Source organism: Solanum stenotomum, chromosome 1, assembly GCF_019186545.1.
Source record: "Solanum stenotomum isolate F172 chromosome 1, ASM1918654v1, whole genome shotgun sequence".
NCBI classification, from domain to species: Eukaryota; Viridiplantae; Streptophyta; class Magnoliopsida; order Solanales; family Solanaceae; genus Solanum; species Solanum stenotomum.
Genome location: NC_064282.1, coordinates 3,875,731 through 3,892,589, shown reverse-complemented (window position 1 = coordinate 3,892,589; position 16,859 = coordinate 3,875,731). Strand labels below are relative to the sequence as shown.

Here is a 16,859-nt window from a genome sequence, read left to right as displayed (position 1 = left end):
TGATAGATCCCGCATAGCAAAAGAACATGCTCCAGATACCAGCAATTATCCAACACCAAGACTACGAAGATCAAATTTGAGATAGTTTATTGTAGCTTAGACTCTTTAGTATTTCATATCTTTTTTACTTTTGAACGATATATATTTGTTTTTTATACAGTTTTAAGTATTGAATGATATAGAATACACATTGTTTTCTTCAAGTCAGTTATCAACTACATATGAATTACAGATTGACTCTTCATAATTTTAGGATACTAGTTATATACAGACTGCATATCAATTGGATATAAATTTCTGGATATCAGTTATATACAAACTACATAACAATTGGATACATAAACAGTTTAGTTTTGATATTTAATTGGAGATCAAAATGAACACAATATAATTGGTATCCAAACTGTATATTGTTGACATCCAATTATTCATACCAACATTTATTCAACCTGAAGGATCCCATCTACCGCCATGTTTAATTAATAGAGATAAGCAGTCGTCCATCACAACAAAATCAAAATTTTTCAAACAAAAAAAAACTTGTTTAACTCGTCAGTGACAACAATTCTGGAAAAAAAAAACGAAGAGAGAGTAACATAGAAGAAAATGGATAAAATCAGACTTTTTAATTAATTTTAACAGATTAGAGTGAATTAAGAAAACTAAATATTCCTAATTTGTTTGAATCTCCTAAATTTATGCCAATTAATAATTATCATCAATCAATTCAAATTTTATTAATACACCTATTTCCGTTTTTATCTTTTTTTTCTTCAAAATCGATTAATTTTCCTTTTATATCTTTTTATTGTTTTTCAAAATCAATTTTTTATCCTTTTTATTTTTTTCAAAATAGATTTTTACAATTAATTAAAAAATCTTTTTTTATTTAATAAAATGTTACAACCTGAAATTTTTTTTATTGTTACAACTTGAAAGAATCATATAAAACTCCTTCCATTTGGAAATTCACATAATGCCCTGTTTCATTAAAAAAAAAAAAGGTATTAGATTATAAACAAATAATTCGAAATACAAATATCATTCAGACAGACAGAATATTACAAAACAATTTTAATATTTAATTAAACAAACAATTCTTACAAATATCATTCAAATAGTACATTCCAAGCACTTTCATACTACTATAATACATAAATCATACAACAAATACTTATTTAATAACAAAAAACTTTATACACAAATGTCTACATAAAATTTCACCATCAATACAACATTAAAAAAAAATTTCATACATTTCGTCAGACACGACTACAAACGAAATTCATACTTTCTTAATATACATTTCATACACATGTCGCAAAGACAGACACGACTACAAACGAAATTCATACTTTCTTAATATACATTTCATACACATGTCGCAAAGACAATTTATAGCATACCAACATTCAAACACACTTAATACACATTTCATACAATAATTACTCACTCATTACAAATACATTTTTTTAGTCGTACCAGATAATTAATTTCTAACTCACTAATTTCTTCAGCGATGACAACATCTAATATGATCCAGTAAAATTTAGAATTTAATACCAACTAAAATCACTTGTCATACAATTTGTCAAAAAATCCAAATAATTTTGTTTACATATAACTTAACATATTTTGCTTACAAATTTTTTTTCAAAAATTCTATTAAATTCATTCGCCAATATACAATCACTTTATAATTTAAGAAAAAAAACACAAAACAATCACAAAAGCTTAAAATCACTAATATTATACATTTTACAACATTTTCAGTTAAACAAAATAATTTTTTGTTTCAACTCAACTTAAAAACAAACAATACTAAATACTTACTTGAATGATCCCATCTTTCACTGTGTTTAATTAAAATTGATACGCAATTGTCCATATCAATAAAATCAATTTTTTCAATGAAAAAATATTCAACTATTCGTTCCTGAGATTTTATTTTTTTTTCGGATGAAGAATGAAGAGAGAAAAACTTTGATGAAAAGAAGGAAATGATCTGATTAGATTTAATTTTAACAGAATTGAGTTAATTAAGGATTCAAAATAATGTTAATTTGTTTGGATTCCTTATTTAGTGCTAATCATTAATTATCTATAATAATTTCAAATTAAATAACAGCCCACAAATTCAGTCTTTTAATTTATTGTTTTTTAGTTTCGTTTTTTAAAAAATAATTTTGTTTATTTATTTATTTATTTTACAGTTTTTTTCCAATTAATAAAACATTTCTCTTTTTGGTGAATTTGTTAAAACCTGAAATTTTAAATGCTATAACCTGAAACTGAAACTCTACTGCTATAGCTCGAAAATAATACTATAATATATGTTATATATGAAATTTTCACTTAAATTTAATCACCCTTAAGTATTTAAACACGTATAAAATTTGGAAACATATAAAAACCATTAATAAAGCGCAAAGTCGCAAACAATAACAAAAATATATTACTCCCTCTAGGTTAATTTTTTTACCTATTATACCCTCAATTAATAACTTTGAAAAAAGTAGAACTTTTTGAAAATCTTAAGTTTTTAATTCATCAAATTCATAATTAATAGGGATAAAATGGTAAATTCATTATGTCAATTTCTTTTTAATAGGTGTGTTTGCTAGGAGAATATTTTCCAAAAAACAAAAAGTAATTTAATGATACTTGAAGGTTGAAACGACGGAAATCATTTTCAGGGGAAAAAAAGAAATCGATTTCATAAAATTTCGCAAAATGACATATATCTCATTTTCCTTGCACATATTTTAACTTTTATTTTTTTATCACTCAATTCAACTATAATAATCTATATATATATGTAATTGTGAATCTCTACATTCTCTTTTATCCAAAGTTTCATCAAAATACTCTGTAATTTGTTGATATTAGTATTAATATATATTTATTTATTTGATTTTTTTTCATTCACCGTCCCAGTATGGAAAACATTTTCCATTCCAAACACACCCGTGCAATAATTCAGAATGTATTAGTCAAAGAGGAAATTGCATGAAATAATCATTATAATAAAATATCTTATATTCCTCTTTGATTGTACTCTCATGTATCATGTGCATGGGTCAGAGAGGAAGTTCAGATTCCGTATGATGATTTTTCAAAAATCAAATGTGTTTATTAATTAAAAAAAATTCCCCTCGGATTTAGACTTTTTCTTGTTAAATTACTTGAGAAAATTACATTGTTTGCACTTGTTATAATATATGGTAACTTGGTCTCATTTAATTTGGATATGATTTGAAATCAGATTAATTTGAAATTAATTTTTTGACTAGCTATGCAATTTAAATTTCATAAGTTATATTTTATTTTTTAATCATTAACATATAAATCTCAAAAATTATGAGAATTATCATAGTTTTTTTTTGAAATTTATATAATCTTACCAAATAAGCAACTCATAATTCATAAATAAGACATCGAAATATCCTAAGACGATGTATTGATAAATCATATATCTTCATGTTCCTTTTATAAATAAATATTTATCGTTATAAACTTTTAAATACACATAATTTTGTAAATAAAGATTTATTAGTTAACAATTGTAGTAGTAACTAGTTTTTTTCAATATAATCCTTTCATTTGGTACAAACAAGCTCTTCACCCCGATCATAAGTTTTTTTCTTTCCAAAATTTTAAATGATGATATAATTTTTATAAAAATATAAACTTATGAGTCAAGTTTTACATTTAAAAAGAATGAAATCACATTAATTGGAATCTCAAATCCAATTTTTTTTCATGATCTCAAATAAACATATTTGTGAAATCCCACTAAATAAGGTATGGGGAGGATAGAATGTACATAATCATTGTCACCATTTTGTGAAAGCAAATAAACTATTTTCGAAAGACCCTCAACTCAAGTATTCAATAGCTGATTTAAACTCATACTTTCAAATCACATATCCAAATGCCTATTTGAATTCCCCATTCTTTTAATAGCACTATTGTTTCTTGAGTCATCAAACACAGCCTCCTCATGGGCCATGGCGTTATCAATCACCCACAATTATCGAATGTACCAAACTAAACTGTACAAAATAATTTAAGAATATATCGTTGTTTTTTTTTTGTTATATAAAAATAGGAAACTCATTTATATTAGGAATATATTGTTGTCCTATATTGGAGGAAAATGAAGATTTTATTAGGTTTATATGGAAAAAAATCTACACTAACAAAAATATCGACATAGAGTTAGAATTTTAAATTTATATTTTTTTTTAACTAATAATAATTGAGTTTTAAATGTAATATTATAGATATTTACTAAATTTCATAACACAAACACATATTAAATGGTAAATTTTGTTCTATTTTAAAAGGAAATATTGTAAGAGTATTAAAAAAATCTCAAGAACATACAATGAATTATATGAGTTCAAAATTAATTAAAGTTTTGTTTATATTAATTAAGAGTACTTACTAACGAACATAGCGGGATAAGAGATACATTTATTTTCTAATAACTATATTTAATGCATGACCTGTACATTGCCTCTCTCAATTTATTACTATTAATAAAATACTTCACTTATATTATATAAAAACATGAATGGTGCTTTGCACCAATATTTGATCTGTATTCTTCATACTAGTACTATTTCATGCCCAAGGGGGGAAAGTAAAAAGTTTCCTAATCAAGATAGGTGTCACCGAAGTCATTATGCACTCGAAAGTGAATTCATTTTTTGAATTTACCTGAGATTATATGACTGGATATAAAAAAAATCAAAAAAAAAAAAAATTTTAAAATTATATAAAGAAAACGACTAATAATAAAATACTGTTACATGAATTATGATAAATTTGTATAAGTATAAACTATAGAAAACGAATAATCTTGGTGCCCGTTGACAATCGTTTGTCTCCAATATTGGAATTCTATGAGTACAACATGATTCATGAAGATGATTTATTTTCACATTAAAAAAAAGAAAATTCAGGGAAAAAAACATTACATCATATTTATTGGATTTCTGACCAGAAAATATAATTAAATTATACTCTACATGACATCAAATGTAACTAGTCTAAGAAGTCACAAGTTAAGGACACACATCCTTAACAACACAACAACAATATAATCCAGTCATGACTCATGAATCATGTGATCGAATTTTGAGAGAATAGAATATACATTGATTTTTTTTATTTTTGGTGAGGTAGAGAATATATTTTCGATAAATTCTTGGCTCAAATAAATTTTTTTTTGAAGTATGACAATACAAATGTATAACAATAAAAAATCAAAGGTACAAAACAAATGAAGAAAGGGAATATTAAAAGACGGTAATACATGTGGAAGAAAGGAAAACAACCTGATTACTATTTAAATTACTAATTTGTGGTGATTTTTAATTTGACATTTTAAGTTGTAACTAATAACGACAACAATTTATTATTAAAAAACAATAAAAAATAAAGTGATACTCCACATGACGTCAAACTAGTCTCAGAAGTCACGAGTTTAGGACACATATTTAAATTGCCAAGTTGGAGAAAATTTTAATCTAACATTTTTAATGTGAATTTAATGACATCAATTTATTTTTGTAAAGAAAAAAAATATATTTGACTTTGAGTTATTTTGATCTTTCGATTATTTTATTTATTGACATAGTTTTATTATTTTAAGCAAAGTCTAGTACTTTGATTTGACGTTGCATCTGTTGAGAGTGATATCCCTACTAACATATTTAACTCAAATCTTTAAATTAAATTAATTTAACTATTTATTTCCAATCATTTTAGTCTACTTCTACTTTAATTTCCAAGGGCCAAATATATATTTTCACTAAGATTCTCAAAATGTATTATAGTTATCCAAAATCTAATAAAATGACTGATCACTATACTATTTACAAACAAGTTTTTAAAATTTTTACTTTAGAAAGTTAATCAATCTCTATCTGATTAGACAAGAAAATCGGTGGAATTAAGCTAAAAAATAGTGAAAGTAAAAACTTTAAAAGTTTGAAGCTAATGGATCATTCATCGATGTAGCCCAAAGGCCACAGGCCCACAGCTACTTCGGCCCAAAAATGAGAAAATATCTTTTGGGCTTACGCGGAAGCGAAATAGCAGGAAAATGGATGGGCTTTAACTCATTGGGTTGTTCGCCTAAAATAATTGGGATTATTTTCAAATATATACAATAAAGTAATTAGTCTACAATAAATATAATCATATTTTATTTACATAAAAATAGCCAAAAATCATAGTAAATATAAACCAACTATACGCTATAGTTTGCCAAATTCATTGAAAGTATACAATGACTATACGATATAGCTTACATATACATTAACTATACACTGACTATATATTATGATATACTAAAAAACATAATGTAGCTTAACTATACATGAAATATACACTTTCTATACATGAAGTATACAATGACGATTCAAAGTAACTCTGTCTTGTTAATTTTGATGATTGATGAAGAAGACAAAGTGAGAAATACTTACCATTCGGAGTAACTCCATCTCGTCAATTTTGATGATTGCTGAAGAATACAAAGTGAGAAATGCTTACCATTCAGAGTAACTCTGTCTCGTCAATTTTGATGATTCTATATCATGTTGACTAAACAATGATATTATTTACCTTAACGATTCGTCCACATACGATGTCATTATTATTATTTAAATGAAAATGAAAAAGAAAAAGTACATGTTTTAAAATAAACATAACGAAAATAAGAGGACATTTCCATGTGAATCGAGTACTAGAAATCAGACTAAAATTTAAATATATCTAATCAATTTTAGTACCATACGTACTTACATCTTGCAGCAAATTAGTCAATCCATTGTAAGATGATCCTCCTTCTTCAATAGCTTGTTTTCCCATTTCCTTATACTCTTTTGCTCTGTTTTTGAATCCCTCTGCTTCTTCACTCACCATTACTCTCTTTATTGCTTTACTTATTTCTTCCCTTTTCACTCCTTCACTTGCTGCTGCCTCCCATTTCACTGAACCAACCCCAACCCCAATTCTCAAAACATCAGTCACCAACTTCTCATTCAAAAATTGTTCAGCAAACAGAGGCCAAGTCACCAATGGCACCCCTGCTGATATTCCTTCCAACGTCGAATTCCATCCACAATGAGTCATGAATGCTCCTACACCTTCGTGATCAAGAATCAACACTTGGGGTGCCCATCCTCTTATGATTATTCCTTTTTCTTTCGTTCTTTTCTCGAATCCTTCAGGTAGATACGAGTCTTCGTTTTCTTGTTTGAATTTTCTTTCTCTGATAACCCAAATGAATTCTTGTCCAGAATCTTCAATTCCCATTGCAAGTTCTTGAATTTGTGATCCAGTGAATTTTACTCCGCTTCCAAAACAGATGTAAACAATAGAACTTGATTTCTTCGAATCAAGCCATTTCAAGCACTCGTGTTTATCGATAGAGGATTTCTTCCCTCTTTCTGTTTTATCTTCAATGTCCCTGTTGCACAGCGAAAGCGGCCCAATAGCCCATGATTTATTATCTTGAACTTTGGTATAATGTTCAAAATAATCTGGTTCAAGTTCGTAGAAACTGTTGAAAATAACTCCATAGCTTTTCAAATCCGCCTCCCTGACTTCATGAAATATCTGGAATATAATTGCCTCTTCCTCTTCTAGATCAAACGGAGACAATTGTGTTGTGGTCAGCCTGATTTGATGAGGCAAATTCGGTACAGCAAAAGTTTCAGAATCAGATGACACATTCTTGAAAGGCTTATTACGTTTGATGCTTTCCGCAACACAAAGAGCAAAGAAACCTGTGCCATGGAAAACAATTCTTGGAATGTTGAATTTGGCAGCAGAATCGGTACTCCAAGGGAATAACATATCTGAAACAATACAATCGGGACGACACTCTTTAACAAGATTCTCAAATGGTTCTTGCATCATAGCTGTAGCTTTGAAGAAGTTATTAAACAATTCAGGGGAAGGAACGAGATCGAGGCGTTCACATCCTTCAGGCAAATCATTCTCCAGAGCTTGAAACGTTATCAAATGGATGTCAATTTCGATACCCAAATGCTTGTTTCTTTCTATAGAATCTGAGAAAACCGATTCATTGAGAGGGGTAGTGATTATAGTGGCCTTAACACCGCGTGAAGCGACTAGCTTAGCCATGTCAAGTGTAGGAATCATGTGGCCTTGAGCCATCAGGGGAAAGAAGAAAAAATGAAGTCGACTCATACCTTCAATATTCTGTTTTTTGGGAATGAGCTTATTAGTTCTGTTTAGTTGTAATTGAAGGATTGGTAGAGTTACCAATACTCCTATATTATAGACTTTTGTAAAATTGGCTTTTTGTTCGAAACAGGGAAACTGTTAAGACAAATTCATTGCCTTTGCTATTACTTTGTAATATTCATTAAAAAAATCTGCACTAGATGATTTCAAATTGTCGGCCACTCTTGAGCTACATTGTTCATCGACTCATTCCCACCACCTAACTTCACCATATTTCTCATTAAAAAATTGCGCTGAGCCAAGTTACTGTTGCAAATCCATTGTACAATTGTCTTCTTATCTTTGAGTTCATTCATGATCCAGCAGTTTGATGATCAAGAATCCTGAATCAGCGATCGGACTACAACCTCCACCAACTCGGGATTAGTGCTGTGATGATTGACAAATATCGACAGAAGAACCAGGTCTCAATAATGAGCTGACGGTGTTTGTGATTGATTGACAAACAACTATAGAATAACAAGTTCCTTTGCATGTCTATTGGAGGAACTGAGTGTTGGGTATATAGCAAGACTTAATGAAAAATAGAGGGAAGATGAAAAGAAAGGAACTTGAAAAGTTCTTTTATGCTTTAGGAAAAAAACATTTCTCTCTCATTGGTAGTGGAAAGAAAAATAAAAGTGTTTAAACAGGAAACACTTCTATTAGTTGTTAAAAAGGGTTGGAAAGAGGGACTTCGTCGTCGTCGTCGCTCTCTCGGCTTCGGAAAATGATCAATCGAGACCGTGCGACCCGTTTTATACTTTTATGAATGCTCGATCTTCTTTCCATTCGGCTTCGGAGAATGATAATCGAGACCGCGCGACCCGTTTTATACTTTTATGAATGCTCGATCTTCTTTCCATTCGTTATGGTCGATCTTCTTTCCATTCTGTTTTATACATATTCTGGTACGATTGCAAATTTGTTATCACCAGTATTATTTTGAATACAGATTGCATAACACTGAGTTGAAGAAGTTTTATGCACATAGTGAAAGAATCAAGTTCTTAATTAGAATACGATCGGAGACCGACAGAAAATGGTAACCGACAGAAAATGGTAGAGCCCAAAGTATTTATTTTGGAAAACAATAGTCAAAACAGTCGGGCGAGTAATTACAACTTAAATGAATAACCCACCTAAACTTGAGATCTGGCGTCTCATAATTTTGCAGCATTCACAAAAGTCTTTGGCCTTATGGGAGTATTCAACAATTGCGGAGAGTGATTAGTAGTGATTATTCCATTTTGATACAATAGTAGTGATTATTCCATCCAGTGTCTTAAAAGGCGGGGCGTGCGGTGAGGCGTAAGCCCCGAGACATGGGAAGACTTACTCATGGATCTATGAGGCGTAGTCTCATGTATGTTCAATTTTTTTTATTACAAATAAAATAAGCAAAAGTAAAGCTTTCAATGATTTATGATTTTTATTTGAGATAAGTATTAATAATCATTAATGAAGAAAAAAATAATATTATAATTACTATTTGAGAAATATCATTACACCAATAATAAAAATAAAAATATGATGTAAAGCAAAAAAGGTTAAAAAATAAATTAAAAACACCTGGCGTACGTTTTTACGCTCAGGACTTACGTTGTTATGCTCGGGGCATACGCCTCAAATTTTAGGACTTACACCTTATGGATCTACATCTTTATTTACTCCCCGGAGCGTTTTTGGTACACCCCACTCCAAGACTCGCCCCAAAAATGTTTTTGAAAATACTGATTTCCATCTATATATTATTCACGTGTCCAAATTTCAAATTTCAATTTATCGTGGAGGTGTTTAACTACACGATTTTGGAGCAATTAATCAAGAAGAGTCTCTTTTCGTCACATTAAAAGTTGCAATATACGGAGTAGTTTGTTTTACTACCATAGTACATACATCATCTTCGTGTTTGTGAATAATATGACGAAAGTTTTATGTTGATAATCGAGGTATCTGATACGTTGATAATATTAAGGTTGAATTTCGAGATGACTGATATTGGGTTGAAATATTCTTTTTGAAGTCATTAATTATTATTATTATTTATTAGAAGAAGTGACAAAAGGTAATGATCAAATCAGCAAAACAGAAAACGTACACACACATAACATAGTTACAAATGTGTGTATAGTCCTTGAAATTTATATTACGTGTAATACTTGGTAAAAGAAAAAAAAAAAAAAGATTACGTAACAAAAGATCACACCTGTAGAGGGAATATGGTCAAACAAGAATGACAGAAAATGGTAGACCCAGAGTATGTATTTTGGAAAACTATAGTCTAAACATTGTCGGGCGACTAATTAAAACTTAAATGAAGGATCCAACTAAACTTGAGATCTGGCGTCTCATAATTTTGCAGCATTCACAAAAGTCTTTGGCCTTATGGAAGTATTCAACAATTGCGGAGAGACATATTCAATAAATCAATTAGTAGTGATTATTCCATTTTTATTCTCTGTATTATTCACATCTCCAAATTTCAAATTTCAATTTACTTGGAGTCGTTTGACTACACGACTTTGGAGCAATTAGTCAAGAAGAGTTGTAGTTTGTTTTACTACCATAGTACATACATCATCTTCGTGTTTGTGAATAATATGACGTGTGACAAAAGTTTTAACGTTGATTTCGAGATGACTGATCTTGGGTTGAAATATTCTTTTTGAAGTCATTAATTATTAGTAGAAGAAGTGACAAAAGGTAATGATCAAATCAGCAAAACAGAAAACGTACACACACATAATATAGAAACATACATGTTTTTTTTTGAATCACTACTTATTGAGCTGTGGAAGTATATGAACTTATATCTTGTAGCAAAGTAGCCCATCCATTGTAAGATGATCCTCCTTCTTCAATAGCTTCTCTTGCCATTTCCTTATACTCTTTTGCTCTGCTTCTGAATCCCTCTGCTTCTTCACTCGCCATTACTCTCTTTATCGCCTTTGCTATTGCTTCCCTTTTCACTCCTTCACTAGCTGTTCTTTTCCATTGCACCGAACCAACGCCAGCTCCAGTTCTCATTACCTCAGTCACCAACTTCTCATTGCAAAATTGCTCCGCAAATACTGGCCATGTCACCATTGGCACCCCTGCTGATATTCCTTCCAGTGTCGAATTCCATCCACAATGAGTAACGAAAGCTCCAATAGCTTCGTGATCAAGAATCAGCACTTGGGGTGCCCATCCTCTTATGATTAAACCGTTTTCTTTTGTTCTTTCCTCGAATCCTTCAGGCAGCCAATCTTCATTGCCTGTTCTAATAACCCAAATGAAATCCTGTCCAGAAGCTTCTAGTCCCATAGCAAGTTCTTGCATCTGTGCTGTAGTGAAATCTGCTGTACTTCCAAAACAAACGTAAACAATGGAACTTGATTTCTTCGAATCAAGCCATTTCAAGCACTCGTGTTCATCGATAGATGATTTCCTCCCTCTTTCAGCTTTATCTTCAATGTCCCTGTTACACAACGAAAGCGGGCCAATAGCCCAGTTTTTTCTACCCACAACCTTAGTGTAATGTTCAACATAATCTGATTCAAGCTCATAAAAGCTATTGAAGATAACTCCATAGCTCTTTGCATCCGATTCCCTAACAGCTTTAATCATGGGAGTCATACCTGTCTCTTCATCCGATTGCTCAAACGGTGATAATTGTGTTCTAGTGAGCTTAATTTCATGAGGCAAATCCGGTACAACAAAAGTTTCAGTATCAGATGTCACATTCTTGAAAGGCTTATTACGCCTGATGCTATCAACAACACAAAGGGCAAAGTAACTAGTGCCATGGAAAACAATTCTCGGAATGTCAAATTTGGCTGCACTATCAGTTGTCCAAGGAAGGAACATATCAGAAACAAGACAATTTGGGCGACATTCTTCAATAAGCTGCTCAAATTCATCTTTCATCATAGCTGCAGCTTTTAAGAAGTTTGGGAGTTTGTCATCAGAAGGAATAAGATCAAGACGCTCACAATCTTCAGGCAAATCATTCTCCTTAGCTGGGAATTTTAGCAAGCGGATATCGATTTCGATACCCAAATGCTTGTTTCTCTCAATAGCTTTAGAGAAAACAGATTCATTGAGAGGTGTTGTGATTATAGTAGCCTTAACACCACGAGAAGCAACAAGCTTGGCCATGTCAAGTGTTGGTATCATGTGGCCTTGAGCCATCATGGGAAAGAAAAAAAAATGTAGCTGACCCATTTGTGAAAATGCTTGAATGAAACAAAGAAATGGAAAGTATGGTTATTTTAAGTTCTAATTGCATGAGTGTCACTTTATATATACGTGGAATTATTAGTGACTTTCGTTGAAGTTGCATATAAGACTAACTTGTTATTCAAGTTGGAGGTAGAGACGTAACGTAAGCACTCACGTGGTTGATTTAACAGGCAAAACCAAACTACTCGTAGCGGTTTGGTTGATTTAAGATCGGAATATTTAATTTCATGATTATAATTTTTTTTTATTGACTATAACATATATCGATTTTAACAAATACCTATAATCAAACATGAGATATATTTAATTTCAAAATTTAAATCGGAATAACTTGCCTTATCAATGAGCAGTAGTGGGGTCCAGGGTGTGGAAATACCCAATTTCTTGAGATGCAAACTTACAGAAGAGAGCATTGTAGCAAGACCAATTGCAGAAACAGGTGACATATGCCCTTCCGTCACAAGTCAAGTGAAACACAATTTTTCCTTCATTTACCTTAATTTAAGAGGGGTGTTTTGTTCAAAGACGAAAACATTGTTTAAAAGTATGAGCGAGTCAGTTCGATTGAGACATTGGATACTACTCCTCCACCTATCTTTATTTGTCTGCTATATTAATGTCTAATAATATTAATTTATGAAATTAATGAATAATTTAATATGTTATGTGATCTCAAGTCCGAGTGGAAGGCTATCCCACAATCCTTCCAAAAATTAGACAATGACAGAGCGGCATACCGGAAATATTTTACCTTTGCTATAAAGACTATTTAATAAGGGTGATTTGATAAAATGACTCTTATCATTTACTGCTTCTTAATCATTGATCCAACTCAACTGTGAACAATTATTATTAGTAATCCTTATTCCGAGTCAATAGTGGACAATTACTATTGGGCAAAAAGAAGTAGTATGTACCGTTTTACAAATCATCTAGAAGATGGCGAGATGCATTTTGTTCATTAGCTGCTAAATTATTGTAGTAGGAACCGATAATTATCATTTGATTTTGCCGGAATAGTTGAGAAAGTGGTGGTGACCACATAGGTGTAAATTATTCATAAATTTTTATATTTGTACTAGAAAATTAATTAAATATATATGTATATTAACTTGTGAACCCCAACAAAATTAATTGACGACTCAATCGTAACGAAGGGTTCGTACAAATGCTCGTAATCCTATCAAAAATAAAATAGAATTTGATTTATTGACCTAGACCTTGGAGTTAATAACTTCTTTCTATGCGTTTACGACTCCTTTATCTTTTTATATTATTTAACTCATATTGATCTGATATATTCTTAAAAAGTTTTAATTAGAGATATATAATAGTAAGCTAACATTATTAGTGAATTTTTTAACTCTAAATTTAACTATCACTATTTTAATGTAACTATTTAATACTAAGGATAGTATAGAAAAAAACATACTCTCAGTATTTACTTTTAGTTGTCCTATTTCGCAAATCGCTTCGCAATAGTCAATTTGATGAACTCTTAATTTGTAAAAATTAAATGGAGGGGAAAAGATATGAAGACACCTTGGAGTTGAGAAGTACTCTATTATTGAGCTAGCATTGGAGTATAGTCTATAGACTTTTAACGTTGAAAATAGGAGTAGTAAAATATTTATATTAATTTTTTATTTAAAAAAAAATGCAAAGTTCAAAATGAACCACGAAAGGAGTATTAATTAAGATACCTTAGGTGGGATGACCAGATTGGAGTGATGAGTGGATGACAAAAAAAGGAAATTAAATACTCTAAAATCTTCATTGAAGAGTTCGGCAACAAATTAATAGAATGAGTTATTGAAGCAATACGTAGAAGAAAGGTAATCAACCAAACATAAACGTGCCTCCAATAAATGTCATGTGATGACTAAAATTTATCTTACTAAAGTAGGGTTAGTGACAAAAATTATTTCTCCTGATCTATAACTCGAATCTAAAATGATTTTTTGATCGATTTTGAAACTTAAATTTTTTTTAAAAGTTAAGCAAAAACAAAAGAAAATTCTAAATTAAATTCCAGAAGTCACACCACTAAAAATTGCACTAACCTCAAAAATAGACAAAAACTTAGCAAAATGCCAAAATTCATTCGATAAATACTTCGGATGAAATGACAATACTAACCAGGGCGGAGTTATACTAAGCTATGTTTAAGCGGATATCTTTCGTCAAAAAATAACATCGTATATATATAAGTAAAATGATATTTTTAAATAATTAAATAAAATATTTTAGACACCGTTAAAACAACAAAATTTCTTAGCCCATTGATTTCAGACACTCAACTAAAGAAAAAGTAAATAGAACGTTAGCAATTTTTGTATGGTCATTTTAGAAATAATAATAGTATTATTTAGTGAAGATCATTTTCTTATAAAATAAGAAATTAATTATATAAAAATATAGAAACATAAAACAAAAAAAAAAAAAAAGGCGGTATAACGGACGTGTGGTTCAAAGTTAGTTCGCTCAATTGACCTCGCACCACATATAACAAATTTTCGGTATTACATGGTTTCGATACCAAAAGCTCATTCGATATCTTCGAACACAAACCAAATATGCAAAATTAAACCATTGATAAAACCATTTTATATGTGCAAATTAATGGTTCTTAGTTCTTGAAACAGTGCATTCAAATCACTGTAAGATGATCCACCTTCTTCAACAGCCTTGTTTGCCATTTTCTTGACTTCTTTTGCTCTCCTCCTCATTTCCTTTGATTCTTCCCCAACCATTACACGCTTCACTGCCTTTGTAATTGCTTCACTTTTCACATTATCCACCACTATGCTCCATTCCTCTGCCCCAACTGCTACTCCAATTTTTAGTACTTTAGTTATCAATTGCTCATTGAAGAATTGCTCTGCAAACATAGGCCAAGTCACCAATGGAACCCCTGCTGATACGCTTTCAAGCGTTGAATTCCATCCACAGTGAGTCACAAAAGCTCCTATAGCCTCGTGATCAAGAATTAGCACTTGGGGTGCCCACCCTCTTATGATTAATCCTTTTTCTTTTGTTCGTTCTTCGAATCCTTCTGGAATCTTGCCTTTCCTAACTACCCATATGAATTCTTGCTCTGAAGCTTCAAGGCCTAGTGCAATTTCTTCAATTTGGGAATCAGTAAAGTTAGACATGCTCCCGAAACAAACATAGATTACTGAATTATGTTTCTTCGTGTCCAGCCATTGCAAGCACTCATGTTGTTTGTGGTCGACGCTTTTATGAAATTTTTCTTCGTTTTTTCTGTTGCAGAGCAAAATGGGTCCAATGTGCCATGCTCTTTTACCCAAAACCTTTCTGTAATAATCAGCATAATCTGGTTCAAGCTCATAGAAGCTATTAACAATGACCCCTAAACTTGTTGACTCGGATTCCTTCACTTGTTCAATAAACTTAGTCATTTCTGTTTCTTCTCGATCATACGGAGCTAATTTCATCCTTGTGAGCTTTACCTTGTGAGGAAGATTCGGGACAACGAAAGGTTCAGTATCTGAACACACATTCTTCTGAGGCTTGTAGTTCCTAAGGTTCTCCGAAGCACAAAGCGCAAAGAAGCCCATCCCATGAAATACCTGTAAAATTAAACTTAATCTTTAAGTATAGATGACAATGGGGTGGGAAGCGTTACAATAAATGAAATCGACTAATACCAATCTTGGGATATCAAATTTGGCAGCAGATTCTGTAGCCCAGGGGAAGAACATGTCAGCAACGAGAGCGTTGGGTTGACATTCATGGAGTAGTAGCTCTAGTTGTTCTTGAAGCATGGTGGTGGCCTTGAAGAATTTGGGGACCAAATCATAAGAATTCAATTGATCCATTCTTTCACATCCTTCAGGCAAACCAGCTTCCACTGCAGGGAATCTGATGGCTTTGACGTAAATTTCCAGCCCCAAGTGTTTGAGTTTTTCAATGGATTGTATGAAGATGGGTAAGTTCAGAGGAGTGGTTATAATAGTTGCCTTTGCACCATGTGAAACGAACAACTTGGCCATGTCCAAGGTAGGAATTATGTGACCGTGCGCCATCATTGGAAAGAAAAAAATATGGAGCTGCTCATCAGCCATTACAACCATTTTCACATACACTTGGTGTGAGTGGTTTAATATAACAATTTGTGCGAGAAATGTAAAGAGAAATTGATTGTTTTATAGTAAACTACTTCAAAGGTTCTCTAGAACATGAAAGAACTCTCTGGAATGAAAGAAACTTAGCTAGAACACAGAAGATAGACGTTTTTCTTTCTTAAATTTCGTGTCAAGTCAAATTTCTCTTCTACTATAGAGATTATTTTGTCTTTTTTCTAAAAAAACAAGTCTTAATTGACAGCAAAAGACCATCTTGCA

The 16,859-nt window shown here is 31.2% G+C and overlaps 3 protein-coding genes across 3 annotated transcripts; all 3 read right to left on the bottom strand.

Moving 5' to 3' along the window:
• Positions 1–6,695: 6,695 nt before the first annotated feature.
• LOC125877585 (scopoletin glucosyltransferase-like) lies at positions 6,696–8,259 on the bottom strand. The gene has a single exon (XM_049558836.1). It carries the CDS (start codon positions 8,227–8,229, stop codon positions 6,787–6,789), a length of 1,443 nt encoding a protein of 480 aa, XP_049414793.1. The 5' UTR covers positions 8,230–8,259; the 3' UTR covers positions 6,696–6,786.
• Positions 8,260–10,914: 2,655 nt separating this feature from the next.
• Positions 10,915–12,734, bottom strand: LOC125861230 (scopoletin glucosyltransferase). The gene has a single exon (XM_049541174.1). It carries the CDS (start codon positions 12,472–12,474, stop codon positions 11,050–11,052), a length of 1,425 nt encoding a protein of 474 aa, XP_049397131.1. The 5' UTR covers positions 12,475–12,734; the 3' UTR covers positions 10,915–11,049.
• Positions 12,735–14,942: 2,208 nt separating this feature from the next.
• On the bottom strand, positions 14,943–16,805 carry LOC125861210 (scopoletin glucosyltransferase-like). The gene is made up of 2 exons (XM_049541157.1): positions 16,164–16,805; positions 14,943–16,085 (listed from the first exon to the last, which is right to left on the bottom strand). The coding sequence occupies exons 1-2, from the start codon at positions 16,587–16,589 to the stop codon at positions 15,099–15,101; spliced, it is 1,413 nt and encodes a 470-aa protein (XP_049397114.1). The 5' UTR covers positions 16,590–16,805; the 3' UTR covers positions 14,943–15,098.
• Positions 16,806–16,859: the final 54 nt, after the last annotated feature.